Below are 22,301 nucleotides of genomic sequence, written 5' to 3'. Positions count from 1 at the left end.
AGACTGGTTTCGAACTCCTGAGCTCAAACAATCCACCCGCCTCGGCCTCCCAGAGAGCTAGGATTACAGGCGTGAGCCACCGTGCCCAGCTGGATCAAGGTTTTTAAATTCCCTGTGTGCCTCCTGGTGGCCTGCATCCCATATTTTGGGAAACAGTGCAAAAAGATAACACACGGCAGGACCAGATGGTGGGCACTCGGAATGACCAAGTATAGGGTTTGGATCTGAATGCAGAGCAAACAGCCCTCGAGAAAGAGAAGCTTGCGTTCAGTGTAACAGTGATGTGCACGATGGATCACAACAGTAATAAACTGGAGCCAGAAAATCTGGCAAAAAGATCTGTTCCAATCAGATGGATTTGTCCTGCATCCCCACTACCTTAAGGTCAACTTGACAGTTTCTAGACAAATACCTGAGAGAAAAAAACATGCAAAGAAAAACATCCTGTCTTGGCCGCTCAATAAGAAGCAATAGGAAAGTAGGCCTTTGCTAAAGTAATCAATGGCTTTTATTTTCAACTCCCAGACTGGATATATCTTTTGTCAAGGCCATTGGGAAGAATGAGGCTGAGAATATGAAAGCTAACTAAGGTCACAAACATTCATTCCCCCAGAAAGTGACACAGAAATGATGAACTCTGGTTTCCTGGCTTTTTCAAGGTTAGTGATGATTTTCCAGCGTGGCCAGCTCTACTCAACTCCCTATATACCCAGGGTTCTTGAGAACCTTTTTACCTTTTCACCTAACACAGAGGCTCCAGAAAGTTTCTGGGTGGGATAGACACATCGCAAACTCTGCTTTTAACCCTTCTCCCAAGAGTTTGCTTCACTTGGCTAGGCCTACAAATGCATACTCCATACCACCTGCAGCCTATGTCAGAAAACAGCTGAGTGCTAAAGTTGTAAGAGACAAAACATTAAGAGGAAAATAAAGCCCTGGATGAGTGGAAATAGGTGACTGAGTTCTGTGGTTAACACAGACCATTGTTCATTGTTAAGAGGATGATCTTCACGTGCTTGCAACTCGCAGTCATCAGATCCCCTCATCTCCGAGTTACGGTAACTTGAGCAGTGCAGATGATTATCAGTCACCTGTAGACACGATGACTCAATGTGTATGAAACTCAGAAGGGGTAAGCTACAGTAATTGAAAAGCCAACAGCTCACGTTTCTTTAGTAACACACTCATAAAAAAGGTTAGTCAAACCACAAGAATGTAACTGCTTCCAAACCTGCACAGAGCATCTGGTCCAGCTTCTAGTCAAAATCACACCACACCTTTGAATGATTCATGATACCAGCTTCAGGCTGAATTAGAGGTTTTCTTCCAATGAAAATACGAATGGCAACAACAAGTCCTAAGTTTAGAAACCAAGGCTGCCTGGATGGGCCATTCCCTACCTGTGATTCTTTTTAAAGGTGTCAATCTCTAATATCTAGGATTTGGTAACTCTAAACTGAGCACCTGCCTTCCCTGGATTGATGCAATGTGGTAAGGGCATATGGTTGTTGGCTTCTAACTGCCAACGTGGAAGCAAAGAATCACAGAATCACAGGCTAGAGCTAAAACGCCCCTTCACTGAGCATGGACATCCAGACCTCTGTCTTCAGGTTCAAGGATCAAGACCAACCACCCTAATCACCCTAATCTGTTTCCTTCTAGTCTTTAGACTTCACAGTGCCTAGCACTGTGCCTTATACCTAATAATACTAATAACAGTAGCTACTATTTATTGAGCACCTACTGTATACACAGTGCCATCCTAATACTTTGCATCTTGTCTCATTTTATTAGTCCCTTAGGGGCTGATACTTTTTGAGGTATGAATTACCCTCTCTTTAGTCAAGACTAAAGCACAAACAGGCTGATTTCACTTTCCAAGGTTGCCCAGGTGGTGAATGGAGAACCAGAATGCAACCCAGGAGCCCACATATCTCAGTACATATTTGAGCGTTAACTGCTGTTTCCTGGCTGCTCCCTTGCCTGTGGCTGCTAGCTGCACACCCCGCCACCAGCAGTGACTTCGGATTCTGTGCTGGGGTGGTTCCCATAAGCAGTGCAAAAGGGGGCTTAGTGACAGCAACCAGACCAGCACATGCATTCGAGAAGTATAGGATACACAGAGTTGTCGTGATGTCTATAAAGTGCTTAACAGCGTGCTGGGCGTATGTAAGTATTCAACAAGTGGTAGATCTATTATTAATATTATTATTATTTGCTTAGCACCATGTTAGGTGCTTTGAAGAACACAAATATAATTGTAATCCAATAGAGATGCAGCATTTACACCATTTCATTACAAATCAGTATCTTAATGCTCTATGGCAGAACAAAGTATAGAGTAGCCAAGAGAGTAGGAGAGAAAATCATGGACCTCTTCTCACGTATGCCACACATAACACGGGGCAGATATTAACCTATGTTTTTTTTTTTTTTTAAAGTTTCCTTGTAACCAGAGGTGGTGGTAGGACAGTGGTAGAGATGGTCATACCTATGACAAGAGGCAGACTATTAAACGTGCCCTGAGTGCAGAGGGAGAACAGAGCAGAGACAGAACTCGGGTACCGGCGTGTGGACAGTGTGTACCTTCACGGGCAGAGGTGAGGGGACATCCAGAAAGTCTGGACAGAGTGATTTCATAGAAGTGGGAAGATATTACATAGAAGTGGGAGGACTAGTTCGTTGTGGCTGAAGCAAAGGACTAGTGGGCTGAGATGATAAAATTAGAAAAGGTAAGTCGCAGACAGATTGTGGAAGGCTCAGAATGCCTGACTGAATGGTTTGGATTTTATTCCATTGGGAACCATCGAAAGGTTTTTTTGAAGAGGGGGAAAATATGACTGGGCCTTTAGACAAATCCAATGTCACAGTCACTGTGATGGTATAACATGAAATACTCAGCTTTTAAGCCTTTAAGTTTCTTCAAGTCACATAAATGTGTTTGCTGCTACTTCAGAGAATTTCCCACATATATTCTCACTCGTATTACAAGCATATATACAAAAGCAAACAAAAAAAGCAGGTACATAGGGGAAATGAAATATCCAGTGATCATTATGACTCTGATCTCCAATGAGGCTAAAATTCCTATCACTTCATCCAGGAAGTAGAAAACAGAGTGGGCAGGAAGGACAGAGAACAGAGAGAGCTGGGGCGGGGGTGGAGGTGAGGAAAACCGAGCTGGAGAGCACATTTTGTTGCTGCAGATGTCTTTGTGCTCTGTGAGACACTGGGAAGGGCTATTTGGATGTCATCTGTCCCGATGGAGTCACCAGAGGAAGACTGTTCTTTTCTCAAAGAAACTACCCTTAAGGGAGAACAATTACCTTCTTTTTTTTTTTTTATTTCAGCATATTATGGGGGTACAGATGTTTAGGTTACGTATGTTGCCCTTGCCCCCCCTCCTCCCCCAAGTCCGAGCTTCAAGCGTGTCCATCCCCCGGATGGTGCGCATCGCACTCTTTGTGTATGCCTATACCCCTCCCCTCCTCCCCCCTCCCCCCAACAATCGCCTTCTTCAAGGGACTTTTCTCCCACCAACTGTCAATGACCAGACCCCTTGCTGTCCAAAGCCCCCACGTGGCACACATTACATGCACTGCTCTTGGTGACTTCCCAGGGAAGAAAGTGCCTGGACGGCAGTGCCTTATAGACCAAGGTCTGGCCCTGTTCTGTCACCTACCAGCTGTCGTTCCATCTCTCTGATCCTCCTCTCCACCTTGGTAAAATTGCTTCACTGGTGGTTCCTAATATCGCTAAAATAGTATGACATTGTAATGCTTATAGGATTATGGACATCAGGCCTCTGGGAAGGGGTGAGAGAAGATACTTTTTGCTCTTAGAAACAGGTATTAAAACTGCTTCCTGTCACTCTGTTAACCAAAGCAGAAAATTTCTCATTAGTTACTTCACAGGGAGAACCAATGGTTTGTTGAAGTGTCAAAACCTCACTAACGTGTTTACCACGGAGAAGTGAGATCTTTTTTCATGCTCTTTTCAATGTGAAAACTTCCTTTAATAAAGTAATGCATAAAATTTAAAAAAACAAGGAGATGCTATTGTAACCACTCTGGTTACCACATCTGTTTTTCAGGAAAGAATGAAACTTATGAAAAAAATATGCAGAAATGTAGTCATTTTTCTCCTCATCCAAGAGAGAAATCCAGCCTCCACTTTGAGCCAAGTATTTGAGGATGATTTAGTTGGAAATGTATTCAGACAAGTTTATAACAGGAGAATAGGATTCAGACAAAGGAAAACCTCTAAAAGGGTTAAGATGCTCAAAGTAAGGTCTTCTTGTCCTTTGAAAAGAACAACTAAACAATTATTTTGACAATGTAAAGATCCTGATTTCTAATGGATGTGTGTCAACTTATTTCCCATTTGACACAAAGTGATACAAAATTTCTTGGAGAATTAGAAAAAATGTTTATATTTCTACTTGAGCAATTTAATTGTACTCTTCAATAGAGGCATGTTTTTGTGTTTCAAAATGCATTTAGACTTAATCCAATCTGTCCCTTTTCCCCAGTTCTTTTTTTTTTTTTGAGACAGAGTCTCGCTCTATCACCCAGGCTAGAGTGCAGTGGCGTCATCGTAGCTCACTGCAACCTCAAACTCCTGGGCTCAAGCGATCCTTCTGCCTCAGCCTCCCCAGTAGATGGGACTACAGGCATATACCACTGTGCTGGGCTAAGTTTTCTATTTTTAGTAGAGACGGTGTCTCACTCTTGCTGAGGCTGGTCTCCATCTCCAAACCTCAAGTGATCCTCCTGCCTCAGCCTCCCAGAGTGCTAGGATTACAGGCGTGAGCCACTGTGCCCGGCCCCAGTTTATTTCTAATGGATGAAAAATGCTATTACTGGTAATTATCTCTAGCCTGCCGGGAAAGTAATGGGCTGACCTGATGGTATAATTTCACCTCTACCCTCACAGTTCAAGAGGTCAGGAAAGCCAAGGCTGGTGTGAGTGTCGTGCAACCGTCAGCAAGGATTAAAGGGAGTGACTCATTCTTCCTTTACACCTTACCCATTGCCATTACCCTGGCAGCCAAATCTTTTCAGAAAACAGTGCCTTGGAGAGGAAATGCAGGAGAAAGGAGAGGAGAGGAGAAGTAAGGAGACGAGGGGAGGGGAAAGGACAAGAGAGAAGAGGACAGGAGAGGAGAGGGAAGAGGGAGGGAAAACATCAGCCCTGCGTGTTTTATATCACTTCATCCCACACGCTGCACAGTGTCACAGATAATGTTCCTTTTATCCCCTCCCTTGACATTATGATTTTCTATCACAAAGGTTGATTCCGTTAAATGATTAAAGGAGTTTCTTTTATTTAAAAAAAAAATCTCTCAAACAAAGATTTAGCATATAAGTTAATGCGAGAAGATTCGAACAGTGCCCAGGAACAAGAATACCAGGTGTGGGACAGGAGCTCTTAACCATTTGTGTGACGAATGGATGGACAAAAGAACGAATGAACAAGTAGCACTGCCCTAAGTAAAATATATGACCGCTGAGCTAATGCAACCGTTTTTCAGTCTCAGATTTAACAACATCTTCCTCAAAGAAACTTAAATAGCAATAATCGTGCCTCAGATAAACCTCATTGGCTATGATACTGCTATTGTGCAAAGCTTAAAAAAAACTTAAAACATAGGATATGGTTTATGACATAAACACCCTATCTGTGTAGCTTCGAGAAAACAGTTATCTGAAGATACACACAGGGGTTTTACAAACACAAAGTGGTATTCATAATTGCTGTCTTAGATTTCTTTTCTGTTATAATTCACCTCACAGACTTGTAGACAGGAGGGAACTTCCTGGTCACTTCATCACCTGTCAGTCTCCTTATTTTACCGGTGAGTAAATAGAAGCCCAAAAAGGTTACCTGATTTGTCTAAATGCACACAATTCAGAATGACAGAGCTAGGATTGGAACCTGGGTCTTTTGGCTTCTAATCCTGTGTTGTTCTTATTGCACTATACCACAATTTACCAAAAAAAAAAAAAATTCCCCCAGTTATTCTGGGCCCTGAATCCTTGAAGTTGCTACCTCAGCTCAACCAAGAGCTAACTCTGCTAGGTTTCTGATTCCAGCACAGACAGAACGTGATGGTTCAGAAGATGAGAGAAATCAGAACCTGCAAGATCAGCATGTCTCGTGAGCCTGGAAGTGATGCGGTGAAAATCCTCTGGCCTCAGTGGTAACTAAGAAATCGAATGGATCCTCGAGGCAACAGGCAAAATGGCACGAATCTGGGCATATGAAATATGTTGCGTTTTTAGCCCATGCAAATACCAAAGAAACTTTTTTTATATTAAGTAGGGCTTTAGCTCAGTTGTAAGTTTCGAGCAGTTGTTAAGGACTAGGTACCTTCTGTCAAATTTTAGTTCTCCTAGACCAAAATGCATTGACCACAACTGGACTGAAATTAAGTTACTTGACATTTTTTTTCTTGTCCGTCTCGCCCCATGTCCCTCACCATCCTCCCCATATCAGCTTCACCCACTGCTACAGTCAAAATTTTCCCCAAATTAAAACACATTCATGGCATAGAATAATGATCCCAGCTTTCTTTTATACTCTAGTCAGAACCTCTTCACATAAGTAAAGCTCAAAAGATACATGGGCACTGTTTCAAGACTGTCTTGGAATCACAATTGGTCCACTGTTCCCAAACTTTGTGTAGAAATCACCACACGCCTCCCGACATTTCTCACCAAGGGGGCAGCAAGGAGGAGGGGATCTCCCTAAACTGAAATACACCAACTTGAATCTGACACAATTTATCTTTTTTTTTTTTTTGAGACAGGGTCTTGCTCTGTCACCCTGCTAGAGTGCAGTGGCGTCATCATAGCTCACTGCAACCTCACACTCCCGGGCTCAAGCCATCCTCCTGCTTCAGCCTCCCAAGTAGCTAGGACTACAGGTACTCGACCACCACACCTGGCTAATTTTTCTATTTTTCGTAGAGATGAGGTCTTGCTCTTGCTCAGGCTGGTCTCAAATTCCTGGCCTCAAGCAATCCTCCCATCTCAACCTCCCAAAGTGCTGGGATTACAGGCATGAGCCACAGTGCCTGGCCTGACACAATTTATTCTTTAAGTGATTAAAAGTATACAAAAACCTTTCAGCCAATCAAAATAGAATAAATAATCAGAAATACCAAGTTAGGTAATTTTTAAATATATATTTCCAATATAGCTCCATAATTCACATAGAATGTCAGCTTGTAAAAACAAGAGTAAAGTCTAGGCAGATTTAAAACCCAGCCAGGAACTTAATATCTGTAAAAATCCATTGAGAAGAACACAAAAAGACTGAAGTAAGAAATCAACAGCAGCCAGCAGCTTTGACAAAAGAGATCGACAGGTTTCTAAAATATTATTGGTGTTGAAGGAGTCTATTTTTGTGTGATAACTATTTCTGTTCAGTATCACCAACTTTCAATTTATAGCAAAACTGTACATTCAGTTTCAGCTGTCTTTCACAAATACAATTCTATTTTAAATATCATGGTCACATTTATGTAAACATCTGGGAGAGTTTAGCAAAATATCTCTGCCATTTGGAAGTCCTAACACTTTAACAAACATAATTATTTCTTAGCCATCTCATTCGGCGGTATTTTTTGACAATGTGAAAACCAGTGGCATAAAAATTAACTCCAGCAAGACAAATGATTAAATCGAACCTTGTTATTTAAATCTATGTTTGCCCAATCACTTTCCCTTAAAGGCAATTCTCAATCAAACTCAAGAAAATGTGGCAATATGTTTTGGAGCATGAAAAAAGTTTGAGCATGCTAACGAACCAACTTGTAAAATATAATTACAAAAGATTACAAACATGCTATCTCGAACATCTTACTGGTGTAAATTGCATAAACACTCATGCAACATATGCCATTCAGAGTAAAGAGGAAGGAACAGCATTTTTAACATCATATCCATTTTGGAAATTGGATACCAAATACTCCCATCTTCTGTTGTTATGATCCTTTAGTTAATATCTTACATTCTATTTGCCAGAGCTATCAAGATGAACCACAAAGAATAAAAGTGGACGGTAGAAAACCAATTACTTTAACAGAGGTTAAGCTGGGAAGGGCCTCTGTAGTAAGCGTCCTACTTTATCTCATTCAAACTATCTGCTAACAACAGCAGGAAAAAGGTTCGTATTCTTACCAATGAATTTCTGAGGCATTGAGCTTTTTCGTTTTGCCACATTGCTTGCTAATCTGTCCAGAACGAGAGCTCTTTCACTTCCCATCTCTGCTTTGATGTGTCTTGCCTCCGCGCTTGCTGGTTTGGAAAAATATAAAAAGAAGAGGGGAAAGAATACATTGGTAAATGGGGAGAAAAAGAAGTATACTGGAAAAAGGAGTGTCCGCCGTCTGATGCACACTCTGTTATTGTTACCTGTTATTACTGCTCAGATTCTTGCCTGGGGTACCTGCGGTGGTCAGGGAAGCCGTGGCCAGGGCACATTCAAATCGTGCAGTCTTATGCGGAGATGGGAAAGCCCGACCCATCCCCAAACAGTACCTTCATTAGCAAGAGGAAGTATTAAATAAACAGCCTGGACGTGGTTGGTTGCAAAAAGATAGATAGATGGAGATCTTCTACCCCCTGATCAGCCTTCTTTCTGATTCTGAGAAACTGCGCGTGACACCTGCAGACTGATATAATTCTTCTTAACAACTTTGAAAAAAAAGCATGGTGCCCCAGATTTACTGCTGTTTATGTTAACGACACTTTTGAAAATAGATACACTCACCCAGATAGCAAGAAATCTACTCAGTGATTTGTGTATTGAAATTCTGAGTGGTTTCTTTCTTTCTTTCTTTTTTTTTTCTCAGCATGCTCCTCTCAGTTTCTGTCTTTCCAATTCTATTTCTCTGGGCTCTGCATTATCTGTTTCATATGCTCTTCACATTTCAAAATTGTCTCAGCTAAAATTTCCCTGAGCAACACTTCTGTCTTGAAATTAAAAAACAATTTGTATAATGCATCTCTATTAAATTTCTAATGAAAAGTGTGAATAAAAACTGCCTAATTGTCATCCATGAATAGATCTTTGAGTGGTGTAGGCCTTAGACCTGGTGACACATTAGAACCACCTGAAGAACATATAAGAAATACTGGGCCAGGCGCGGTGGCTCAAGCCTGGAATCCTAGCACTCTGGGAGGCTGAGGTGGGAGGATCACTTGAGGCCAGGAGTTCAAGACCAGCCTGAGCAAGAGGCCCCGTCTCTACTAAAAAATAGAAAAAATTAGCTGGGCAACTAAAAATAGAAAGAAAAAATTAGCTGGGTGTTGTGGATTGCTAGAGCCCAGGAGTTTGAGGTTGCTGTGAGCTAGGCTGACACCACGGCACTCTAGCCCAGACAACAGAGTGAGACTCTGTCTCAAAAAAAAAAAAAAAAGAAAAGAAATACCTCTGCCGAGGCCCCCCTTCAAATCAATTAAATCAGGATCTCTGGTTTAGGGGCCTAGGCAACAGTAATTTCCAAGCTCCCCAGATGATGTTAAAATGCAGGCAGAGGTCTGGCGCTGTGGTTCACGCCTATAATCCTAGCACTCTGGGAGGCCAAGGCGGGAGGATCACTTGAGCTCAGGAGTTCAAGCCCAGCCTGAACAAGAGTGAGACTCTGTCTCTACCAAAAATAGAAAAAATCAGCCAGGTGTGGTGGTAGTCTCAGCTACTCAGGAGGCTGAGGCAGGAGGATCACTTGAGCCCAGAGTTTGAGGTTGCTGTGAGCTAAGCTGACACCATGGCACTCTAGCCTGGGCAACAGAGTGAGACTCTATCTTAAAAAAAAAAAAAAAAATGGAGCCAGAATTAAGAACCACTAGAACAGTACATAAATAGTGCCAATATCTAATCAATTAAAATAGTAAATTGGAATAACAGTATAATTTACCTTGGTATAGCAGGTAGTACCCAATCATACTTCATGTGTAAAGTTCAAAGAGATACCAGCTGCTCTAAATATAAGGCTTTTAATTTAATTTAATTTACTTTTTAAGAGATAGAGTCTTGCTCTGTTGCCCAGGTTAGAGTGCAGTGTGGCACAACCATATTTCACTGTAACTTTGTACTCCTGGGCTCAAGCAATCCTCTGGCCTCAGTCTCCCAAAGTCCTGCGATTACAGGCACGAGCCATCATGCTTGGCCCAAGGCTTTACATTGTAACACGCAATGCTAGCCTCTATCCAGTCTGAAAAGGTATCTATCAATATAAGCCTAGGCATCTGAGTGAAACTGCCAGTCATAGAAAGGCTGGACCCCCACGTGTTGGGCTCCCTGTGTAGCGGGTTGCCTTTCTGTCCTTGGACTGCCCCAAGCACATAAACAGTTAGTTGTAAACGTGGTTCTCTCAAATAAAATCCATCAAGGCATCATGCTCCCAATGTGTATTCATGTAGGTGCCTCATAAGAGGCCGAACCAAAGCTTCGGGTAGGAGAGGAGTCCATGAGAATTCTGTCTCCATTTAGCTGTGCCATCCCAAATGTCAGAGCCTCAGTCTTTAGTTTTTAAGGGGGCCCAAATCTACCTGGGGTATCAAGTCCCCGAGGAACAGATCACCTCCAGTGGCCTCCTTAGCAGCTCTGCCAGTGGCCTGACTTCTTTTTGTCATGCTGGCCACCTGCATGGGCTCAGCCACCGCCTGCATCGAGACCATTATTTCAGTGGCAAGCCTGAGGGATCAGCAAGCTTTCTGTAAAGGGCCAGACAGTAAATGTTTAAAAATTTGTGGGACATAGATAGTCTCTGTCCTATGTTCTTTTTTTTTTCTGTCCCACAACCCTTAAAAAATGTAAAAACTCCAGTATGCAAACAGCATGATGGCTGCATTTGGCCCAAGGACTGTAGTTTGCCCACCCCTGTCCTAAGCAAACATTGTAATGCTATAAACATTTTCTCTGTTTTACCATAAACATTTCAGAAGGCCCAAAGTAAAATGAAGTACCCGTACATACATTTCTAATGTCCCTAAAGAATAAATTGGAATTAGTTTAAAGGATTAGTGCAAAAAGCAAGTAATGATTGCAGAATGGAATCCCCCCCTCCGCCAATATATACACAGATTTGAGAATTGTCAGTATTCATTCTATAGTTGAAGGGTACGATGTGTTTGCTGTGTGAAGAGATTCTGATGTACAGAAATAATGTCACAGATTGCGCGGTCCCTCGTACATTCAGTACCACAAATGGCCTTACCCAGAGAGAAGAAAACTGGCCACCTTTGCAGTAAATGAATGACAGAGAAAGACCTCCCAGGCAAGGCTGCTGAGTATGGCCAGGGTGAGAACAAAAATCAAATCAGGAAAAGAGAATTCAAAGTATAAAATATCTTTCATTTTATTATTGGCATTAAAAAAATATGTCAGCCATTACACAATACATTAACAAGCTCAGGTGTGTTTTTTTTTTTTAATTTGGGAATAAAATGAAATCTGCCTCCAAAAATGAATAAGAGAAGAGGATGATGATAATGACAATATTTACTAGACTGTGAATTTCTTGTCAAAAATAATTCTAGATGCTACGGAAATAAATCATAGCCTCCATTCTAAGCTATTAACAACTATTCATGTGAATGACAAAAATAAGAGGACTGGGCGGCTTTTGGGCTAGTGGTATAGTACTGCCACTCTGGCCAACAGTTGTAAATAACCGGCACTTTAGCGACAACACACTGCTCTTGAGAGAAGTGGGTCAATTTCTGTCCAGTATAGGGATAGGTTAAAATGACCAAACAGGAAACTATTATATATATTATTTCCTTTCACACAAACCACCACCAGATGTGGCACTACCCAAAGCCCAACAGCAGAGAAATGAAAGACAAAGCCTGGAATTTGAAATAAAAAGTGGGGAAGAGGCGGCTAAGTGTGTGCTTTGACCAGGAACATTCATTCTGATTCAAACAACTGAGAGGATTTAACCCAAGTAAGGCTCCCCCACACTCTGTATTTTTTATCAAAAATATTTATAGTGAGGCCAGGCCCAGTGGCTCACACCTGTAATCCCAGCACTCTGGGAGGCTGAGGTGGAAGAATCGCTTAAAGCCAGGGGTTCAAGACCACCCTGGCAACATAGCAAGACCCTGTCTCTACAAAATATAAAAAAATTAGCTGGGCCTCGTGGTGTGGACCTGTAGTCCCAGCTACTCGGAAGGCTGAGGTGGGAGGATCACCTGAGCCCAGGCATAGGAGGTTGCAGTGAGCTACGATGGGGCCACTGAACTCCAGCCTGGGTGACATAGCAAGACCCTGTCTCTGAAAAAGAAAAAAACAAAGAAAGAAAAAAAAATTTATAGTGAAAAGGGAATGAAAAACAGGACTCTGGGTACTTTTAACTTTTCTCGCCATTTTACCACTATTCTTATTAGTCTCTTGGTCCCTCCTCTCATGGCCAAATCGCTACCCAAGACTTACCCCAAGCATGATGCTGCGAGTCTAGTTTTCCCACTTGTTTATCAGCAGTCACTGCCTACATTTTACCAAACTCACTATCAATCACAACAAGCAGCTTTCTGAGGACACGTAATCAACATCCTCTACATTTAGGAGGATGCTGAAGCGTGGACACATTGACCTAAATAACCGTAATTAGGGCATGTCACTAAATGGCAACCTTCTGAGATAACATCACCTTTCATTCCTGGTTACCCACCAAGCTGGTCTTGACAGTCATTTCCAGCTAAATCTTACTGTGTAAATCAGTGACAGTGCCTGACATTTAAAAGAATAAAATTCCACAGTGTTCATGGATGAACACATTTTGAAGCTTGGGTGGAGACTTTCCCATCTCCACAACTCCGGTTAGGTTAAAAGAAATCCTCTGAGGCTAATCTAGAGGACTCCTGTTCGCCCGTACCCTTTCGCCAGATCGTTTACTCAAAATATCAACTCCAAGATTCCCATTGAAGACACTCTGGAAATTTAGCTCAACTTTACTGAGTCAGACTGTGTTTTCTTCTTTTTATTTTATTTTTTGTTTTTCACAAATACTATCTTCTACACAAGCTGTGTTTTCTAATTGGTAAGTTAGGAAAAGGCAAATTTTCAATCGAAAATGGTGCACTCTCATCTTCTTTCCTAAACTGCTAGTCTTTTGCCTTGCAACTGTTGCACAGTAGATGCACAATACCACTGAATGAGTACCCTTTAAAACACAATGCTTGGGAGTTGGACAATCTCTTTGGGATCACAGAGTTTAGGCAGTGCACTGAAAAGAAAAAAAAAAAAAAGAGGGCTGTTGGCTTTTGGTCCTCTGCTCCAACTTTAGGACCCAACTGTCTACTTATACAGACAGTCTAGACTTGTTATCTTGCCATATCACGTCTCAGAAATGTAAGTAGAGGGAAACCAGTTTGGCAAGATAGTAAGGGAACAAGATAATGGGTTTAAATGACGAAATAGGAAATCCGTTCCTGGGTGGTGTTTGGCAGTTTAATGTTGCAAGGGGTGGGCGTGGGGAATTTGGGTTGGTGGCAAGGAACAATTTGCACATTTGGTTCACGAGTGAGCACAGAAGGGGTAGGACTGTAATTGTGGATCAACTTGCCTTCATGTCACTTGCCTACTAAATAGTGGATATACCAGTTTTCATTAGCAGAGTGATTTTAAAGACATGTTGAAAAAATAAATAATAAAATGTAATACAAAGTCACAGTGACAGAATAGGTTACTATCTTTTTTCCCTGCACAAACCTTCATAGTTTGTCTGGTTTTTAGTTAACTGTTTCCATGATGCAATTTCTATCGCAAAGTCGTTGCAGATTTAACTATGTAATTGTGCTGTGCTTTGTTTTTGTTCAAAGTCTTTCATTAGATCTTGAAGTGTTCAATGGAGCTTAAATAAGAGGCATCGCTTCCTTTCTTTTCTATGCTGTGGTCAGTCCGTAGCTAATGGAGAGTGGAACAAAGTAGTGTTATTGTGCAAAAAGAATTGTCTAACAAGAGATTGCTATCAAAGACAGAGGCAGGTTCTAACAAAAGTTAAATAAGACGGTTGCCTTTTTGAGCAAGTAAAATGAATACTGCCTTGTGAGACAGTACTGATTTTTAAAAAGAACAGGTTGGGAAAACAGACTTCAAAATTAACATTTTCTTTGGTATGCCACACTGGTAAAAATATAAGTTTATTTTGAAACCTTCATGATTGTATTAGCTTCACCGAAACACTGAGAATGAAGATGAATGGTTTTGACTCCTAAATTCATAAATAAATATAATTATTCCATTACTTTAAAAATCTAATTATTGCTAGAATTCATTGTTAGACAAAAATATGTCCTGCTCCAAGTATTCATAATTTGTATGAAATGAGGCTAAAGGCATCTCTATACCGGCTGTTAGTCCCTTCCTGGAAGAAGGATCAAGCTAACGAAAAAATGAAGTCCATGGTCTCTTATTTTTCCTTCTTCTCATATATACTCCATTAAGACAGCAGAGCAGAATTGGAATATTTTGATGACGTCACTTGTGATGTCTGGGGTAGAAAACTGGATTGAAGTAGCAATATCATGTGTCTCTACTAGACCTCTGCTTTATACTAATAGATCAAGTGTCTTGTAGGGGCTTGGTTGGCTGCGTTGGCATGCTCCTGTAATCCTAGCACTTCGGGAGGCCAAGGCAGGAGGATCGCTTGAGGTCAGGAGTTCAAGAACAGCCTGGGCAACATAGAGAGACCCTGTCTCTACAATAAATTAAAAAAAAAAAATTAGCTGGGCATGGTGGTGTGAACCTGTAGTTCTAGCTAATTGGGAGGAGAATCGCTTGAGCACAGGAGCTTAAGATTACAGTGAGCTATGATTACACCACTGCACTTTAGCCCACAAGCGACAGACCCTGTCTTAAAAAAACAAAAAAAGAAAAGAAAAAGAAAAAGGGCAGGGGCTTAACTTTTAGTCATCTTTACAAACAGTTCTGACACACCACCTCACACATAGAGAACTCAGCAAATGCTATCTGAATAAAAGAAAATGATTGGCAAGACCGGAAGTTCTGTTGCCCAATACCTGCGTTCTTTTGCAGGCTGGTCTGCACTCCAAGGCCTGTTCATCCGCCTGCTTCCTATGGGGGCAGGTTTGTCTCCAGGCTTGGCTCTCACACTATGCTGCACTTCAATTTACAACAAGCCCTTGATGAACGAGTGCTGCATCCACAGTAGCAATGCGGCATCATCTCTTTAAAAGTGAGGGATGAAGGCATAAGACGCGCTGTATTGGTCAGGCTCGGAACGGAACACTCTTCCACACTATTCCACACTAGACACCCAATAGTGAGAGGGAAACAGAAATGGAAACCATATAGGGAGCAGTGGCAACAATTAAAAGATTGGCTTGTGTCGGATTAAATATTCTTCACATTTTGGATCTCAGGAAAAATCATGGGAACTATTTGAAATATAAAGGATGGAGTAATATATTGACTGACATGCAGTACTTATACCTGATTAAGCTGTGACTTTACATATTTTGTAACCTGGGACAGCCATTACAACATATTTGTCTTTTTTAAAAAAAACAAAACTTGCTGACTTAGTTAACCCTTTATTTTTTTGCTGAGACTTAAAGTATGTTGCATGCATCCTATCAAACCACCTATGAAATGCAAATTAACTCAACCTCTGTATTTCAGCATTTCCTGAATCACCTAATACCACTGAAGATAACTAAAATATTACCGCTGATACTTTTCCTAATTTGACATTCCTAAAAAAGGTTGTGGGGATGGGAAGTAAGGCGGTGACCTTATTTCAAAAATCAAATTTTTTTTTTTTTGAGACAAGGTCTTGCTCTGTTACCTGGGCTGGAGTGCAGTGGTAGGATCACAACTCACTGTAACCTTGAACTCCTGGCTCAGGAAATCCTCCTGCCTCAGTCTCCAGAGTAGCTAGGACTACAGATGCTCACTATTACACCTGGCTATTTTTAAATTTTTGTAGAGATGCTGCCCAGGCTGGTCTCAAACTCCTGGCCTCAAGCAATCCTCCCACCTTGGAATTACAGGCATGCGCCACTCATCCAGCTCCCAATCAGTTAACTGATTTCCCCACCTCCATTTCCGGTGTGTGGGTCTATTCGTATGTGTGTTACTATATTTCTTTTGCTAACCAGATAATATATAACCTTCAAGAAATATAGCCAACTAAGCCAAAAAGTAGAAAAAACCCAAGTATCCACTAACTGATGGATGGATAAATAGAATGTGGTAAGTCCATACAATGGAATATTATCCAGCCACGAAAAAGAAGGAAGTACTGATACAAGCTCCAACATGGATGAGCCTCAAAAACATCATGTTCGCCTGTAATCCTAGCACTCTGGGAGGCCGAGGCGGGTGGATTGTTTGAGCTCAGGAGTTCAAGACCAGCCTGAGCAAGAGTGAGACCCCGTCTCTACCAAAAATAGAAAGAAATTAATTGGACAGCTAAAAATATATAGAAAAAATTAGCCGAGGCATGGTGGCGCGTGCCTGTAGTCCCAGCTACTTGGGAGGCTGAGGCAGTAGGATTGCTTGAGCCCAGGAGTCTGAGGTTGCTGTGAGCTAGGCTGACGCCACGGCACTCACTCTAGCCAGGGCAACAAAGTGAGACTCTGTCTCAAAAACAAACAAACAAACAAACAAAAAAAACATCATGCTAAGTGAAAGGTGCCAGGCACAAAAGGCCACATACTGTGATTTCATTTATGTGAAATGTCCAGAATAGACAAATCCATAGAGACAGAAAGTGGATTAGTGGTTACCAGGGGCTGGAGGGAGGGGGGAATAGGGAGTGACTGCTAATGGGTACAGCACTGCTTTTTGGGGTGATGAAAATATTCTGGAATCAGATAGTGCTGATAGTTGTCCAACTTTGTGAATGTACTAAAAACTACTGAACTGTACACTTTAAAAAAGGTGAATTTTATGGTATGTGAATTATATCCAAAATTTTTGAAAATAAAAAATACGGCTAATCACAAAAACAGCTTAAGCTCCAGTGATTTTTCAGTAAGTCATTGAATTTTTTTTTTCATACACACCATGGGATACTAGTAAGTCAATAAATTGTGATGAGTCTCGCTTTCCTCACCTCTAAAAGGAAGAGGTAGGATCAGATGCTGTCTTTCATCTTTTTAGCTTTAAATAGTTATGATTCTATTTGGAATATAGTGGATTTTCATAACTTGGGTATTCTCACAGTAAGAGCTTTGCCTATCGCCTGAAATACGCAACTGCAGGTAAAGATGCTGATGTTCTGTCATGGGCCAAGTGCTGCCTAACAGGAAGCACGCCACTTTAAGATGTCAAAACCCAAGTTTTAGGTTTGTTTTATTTTTATTTTTTATTTTTTAAAAATAAATGTTGCCCAGGCTGGACTGAAACTGCTGGGCTCAAGGGATCCTCCTGCCTCCTGAGTAGCTGGGACTACAGGTGCACACCACCAGGTCCAGCCTGTTTGTTTTTTTAAGGGAGTAAATATTTCTCTTTAGAAATAAGGAGAAAATCCAACTCCTTGATAAAACCAAACATGCCATCAGGATAAAAAGCAGAAGCAGTGCAAACCAACAGAATTCAGTTGGTCAGCTCCTAACGCCATAATATAGACTTTTTTTTTTTTTTTTTTTGAGACAGAGTCTCACTCTCTTGCTTGGGCTAGAGTGCCGTGGCATCATCCTAGCTCACAGCAACCTCAAACTCCTGGGCTCAAGCGATCCTCCTGCCTCAGCCTCCTGAGTAGCTGGGACTACAGGCACGCGCCACCATGCCCGGCTAATTTTTTCTATATATTTTTAGTTCTCCGATTAATTTCTTTCTATTTTTAGTAGAGACGGGGTCTAGCTCTTGCTCAGGCTGGTTTCGAACTCCTGAGCTCAAACAATCCACCCGCCTCGGCCTCCCAGAGATATAGACTTTATCTAAAACAAATGTTTCCTCTCGCTCAAAACGGGGACAGTTTCAATACTCATCACTTCTACCCCATTTTTTCCCTGAGTTTCACATTATTTCTCCCATATTTTTGCAATCTTTCTGCTTTAGGCTGTTCAAACTGTTCAATTCCAACTACTGCTCTCAAATACTAAAATCCCATGAGGATTTGTACCTACTATTCTAAATAAGCAATTGGTTCAAGTATCCAAATAAAAATGTCAGACAACCCAAGCTGCAGACCCAGGCTGCCGGTCAACTGGCTATGACAAAGGACAGCTGCAGAGATGCAACAGAAAAAAGTTTCAGGCGGTTTCAACTAAAGAATGAAAAGGAAATAAAACCACAATTGAGATATGGAAAGACATCTAGTGTTTCAACCAATTGCCAGTAGGTATTTAATTCGAATTCCTGAATAAAATAAGAAATCCCCAAAGCCAAATAAGCATCACAATAAATCACACGAGTAGACAAGGGTATGATTTTTGGGCAGGCCCTGTGCAAAGAAAATCTTTTCAGTTTTTTTGTTTTTTAAGGGACAGAGTCTCATTTTATTGCCTACGGTGGAACCTCAAACTCCTGGGGTCAAGGGACCCTCCCACCTCAGGCTCCCTAGTAGCTGGGACTGTAAGTATGTGCCACCATGAATCCTTGCAGTATTAATCGACTCTTCCCCATGCACTCCCAACCTGCTGTACCCTCAATCTTTGCCATTTCAGTAAACGGAACTCCATTCTTCATCACATCCCACATCAACCTGTTAGGAAACCCAGTTGGCTCTACCTTTAAAACATACATAGAATTAGACCACCTCTCACCACCTCCACCACTACCAAGACCCAATTTTCTCTTGCTTGAATTTTGCAATGGCCTCCTAACTGGACTCCTCAATTTCCAACCTTGCCCCCAATACAATCTATTCTCAAAAGTAAGTAGAGTGATTCTTTTCAAATGAGCATTCCAATGATGTCACCTCTCTGTTCAAAACCCTCTAAAAGATTTTCAGTTTCACTCAGAGTAAAAGCCAAAGTCTTCAGGAAGGCCTACAAGACCTGCTAGATCTGATTTCCCATTTCCTCTCTGGCTTCATATCCCATTACTCACTCTGTTTCATTTGCACAGGACTATTTACATGTCTTCAAACTTGTACCCCAGGGCCTTTGCATTTGCTGTTGTCTAGTTATCTGCAGGGCTCACTCCTCACCCTGTTAAGTCGGTTGAAATGTTACCTTGCTGAAGCCTTCCCTGACTCACCCTGACCCCTCAGTACCTGCTTCATTTTTCTCAATAGCACTTACAACCTTCTAACCTTCTAATATATAGATTGCTTATTTACTTTGTTTATGATCTGTCTGCCTCCATCAAAATACAAACTCCACGAGGGCAGGATGTTTTGTCTTTTCACTTCCTGTCGTATCCTGCCTCCTAGGACAGCAGGTGCTCACTAAACGTGTGTGGAACGAGTGTCACGTGAACTCACCGGGGTCCCCCAGGTCGGTGCTTGGAAGAAACGTGCGGCAGCGCTCCTTGTGCTCCTCAAGGGAACTTCTCTGTTTGTAACTCCTTCCACAAAACTCGCATTTGTAGGGTTTCTCGACTAGAGGGAGAGCACAGGGAACACTCAGTAACCCTCAAGGGTTACAGGGGTTCCATACAGAGGGTGTGTTGGGCTCTGGGACAACAGTTCACTAGAAATGGGATTGCCAAGTGAAGCCAGAGTACCTGGACACTTTTCAATTCTATATCGCTTTTAAATTTATTTAGCTGAGATAAGGTTATGGTTTATGCTTAATTATCACGTCAGAGGAGTATTCTAAAGGATGTCCTCCTGTCACAGATGAAAGGATTTGGAATTAAAGATTACCATTTAGCATACTGTTTTGGTTTCAGATCAAATCTTGTTTCCTCAGGAAAAAGAAAATAGGGCCCTTTTATTCTTCAAGGAGGGTATGTGGTATGAGGATGAAACAGGAAGGGATTCTTCATTTTGTGACATCCCTCTGGCTGTAAGTAAAGAATGCTGCGGTTTGAGGGAGTTGGCCATTTTTCTAGAGACCAATGGCCTTTTTGGAATATTGACATATTTGAATAATGTTAGCTCATCCTTGCCAAGTGGCAATAGGAAATAGGCTATAGTCTAGGCTAAAACAATAAAAACTGAGCTAATTAAGGATATTTTTGAATAATAGAAATAAGAATGAACTGCAAAAATGACTTCATCTAAATGTCTAAAATGAAGCAAATGTTTCCTCAAAAGTTCACCTGTACAATTCAGGACACCTTTATCCTCCCAACTTTCCAAAAGCTTTATTGCTTGAAATGTTAGTAATCACTTCAACTCTGTGCAAGGCTAGGCTTTCTGATTTGTTGATAAAATATACTCGGTGAATTTGTCAGCATTTTTATTGCTGAGAATAAAATTTTTTACTTTTGCAATTTTTATTTTCTAACTCCTCTTACACTGTTTAAAATAGAGGCTTTGGGATTTAAAGAACTAAAAGGTTTTTATGAAATCTCAAATTAAAATAAATGCAGGTTTGCTAGGGCTAAAAATGTTAAGTTTCTGCATAAATTGGGGTCATTTAGAATCTGTCTAAAAATGCCTACTATTGTTTCTTACTTGAAAAAGGCAACGGAACTATTCTAATTTTTTGGAACCAAACTCATCCTTAATTCATTACTTTGAAAAATGAGCTGTAAAAGAAAGAAACCCTTCCTTTGCCATTTATGATTTCTCATGGGGGTTTGTTGGGGCTGACTTGTTTAATCCTAGTCTTTGAATTGTAACCAGTTTCGAGTTTAGGGCTAGGTTTTAGTCAAAGCAGTAGATGTGGATTAACATAAAAACAAACTTTTTTTTCTTCAATCAAAATTTTGTCAGATAACATCAAGAACATGAGGTCCCAAATTTGAAGAAGAAAAAAAACTCAGTCTTATTTTTCTAGGAGGGAAATTCTGAATGTTGAAAAAAAAATGTATTATCTTGCTTGGTTAAAATAAGGACTAAAAACATCAAAAGGTCACATGGCTTTTTATGAATTCTTATTGCTGCTCATCTTTTAGAGATTTGAAAATAAGTAGGCTGATTAAGAGGAAAGTTGGGTTTAAGAAATTTAGCACAAAATGGCCAAAAAGTAACCCCCAAACAATGAATTATACCTGGATTAGTTTTCTGTAATTTACAAACTGTATAGAATTTGCTTGTCCAGTCTTTTGAATGGAAAGAGAGAAAGTGTGTGTGTGTGTGTGTGTGTGTGTGTGTGTGTGTGTGTGTGTTAGGAAAATAATCTTTTTAATAAAGTTTACCATAAAAAAATACTGATGGCTGTAATTTTCTCGCAAAAATTAAAAAGGTATTTTTATAGGGCAGGCTCTTCCTGTCTGACTGCCGTTCTCCAGGGGAGTAGGGATGGTGAGGGAAGGATCATTTCCACTGAGGCAGACGGAGAGCAATTAATGCCTTAATGGAAGTGTAATTAGCCCTAGAGGTCTCTGCTGTTGTAACCCTTCAGAACAAGAATGACAGATTAAAACCTCCATACTTAACTCTTTCTGGTTTCCACACTGGGCTAGGAGGAAAGCAGTTACTAGACATGGAATGTTCATTTCCCGCACTTACCAGAATGGGTTCTAAGATGCCCTGTGAGTGCATCTCTTCTCTGGCATGCATAGTTGCAGAGGTGACACTTAAAAGGTTTTTCCCCTGTGTGCAGTTTAATGTGGCGGAGGAGGTTACCTTTCTGAGTAAAAGATGCCCCACACTGATTACACTGGAATGGGCGTTCACCTTTAAAAAAGACAAAAAAGGAGATTTCTGATCACTAGGCAAGTGGAGAAGCATATGCACAGATTAGATGCCTAGGGCCAAAGCTCATCTTGTAGAGTTTTTACTCCTAATGGGATCAGTTGGGAGCTGCGTTGCAAGGCAAGCATAAGACTTACTTATGGAATCTTCATGTAGGACAGAAAAAGCACTCAGCAAGGCTATTTTAGGTCTCACCTTGTCTTGAATCAGAGCAAAGAAACAAGAGTAGCTCTAGAAGTGCATTCTAGATATAAGTTTTTCTATTTAAGTATTTTTTTTGAGTATAATCTCCTCTGAAAAAAGAGTCACAGACTAAAGTCCTAACAGGGTAACTTCAGATATCCTTCTTTTTAAAGTCTTCTTATCAGATGTCATATGGAATCTATTGGCTCAGTGGGACTGCTGTGTCTGTAAGCATTTCTATAGACTACCTGTTTATTGTCTGAAGATAAATTCTTTAAAACTGGTAATAAAAACTATACCCTTTCATCTACCAAATGTGAACCCAATGCAGTAAGGAGATCTGCTTTTATTAAAAGTGTTATGCAAAAATATATGAAAGATA

The 22,301-nt window shown here is 41.0% G+C and overlaps 2 protein-coding genes across 2 annotated transcripts in view; both read right to left on the bottom strand.

Annotated features, from left to right (window-relative positions):
* LOC105823020 (zinc finger protein Aiolos) overlaps positions 1 to 8,765 on the bottom strand; it is a 12,282-nt gene extending 3,517 nt beyond the window's left edge. The window contains exons 1-2 of the mRNA XM_012660102.1: positions 8,421 to 8,765; positions 8,187 to 8,303 (exon numbers count right to left, since the gene is read on the bottom strand). Of these exons, the coding sequence (XP_012515556.1) occupies positions 8,187 to 8,271 (85 nt within the window). The 5' untranslated portion in view covers positions 8,272 to 8,303; positions 8,421 to 8,765. The remainder of the gene's footprint in view (positions 1 to 8,186; positions 8,304 to 8,420) is intronic.
* LOC105822774 (zinc finger protein Aiolos-like) overlaps positions 8,463 to 22,301 on the bottom strand; it is a 76,321-nt gene continuing 62,482 nt past the window's right edge. The window contains exons 5-7 of the mRNA XM_012659810.1: positions 21,551 to 21,718; positions 19,412 to 19,528; positions 8,463 to 8,546 (exon numbers count right to left, since the gene is read on the bottom strand). Coding sequence (XP_012515264.1) covers positions 8,464 to 8,546; positions 19,412 to 19,528; positions 21,551 to 21,718 — 368 coding nt within the window. The 3' untranslated portion in view covers position 8,463. The remainder of the gene's footprint in view (positions 8,547 to 19,411; positions 19,529 to 21,550; positions 21,719 to 22,301) is intronic.

Source organism: Propithecus coquereli, unplaced genomic scaffold (assembly GCF_000956105.1).
Source record: "Propithecus coquereli isolate 6110/MARCELLA unplaced genomic scaffold, Pcoq_1.0 Scaffold119, whole genome shotgun sequence".
Lineage (NCBI taxonomy): Eukaryota > Metazoa > Chordata > Mammalia > Primates > Indriidae > Propithecus > Propithecus coquereli.
Note: the sequence above shows the minus strand (reverse complement) of the source record. Positions and strands in the feature narration are given on the sequence as shown.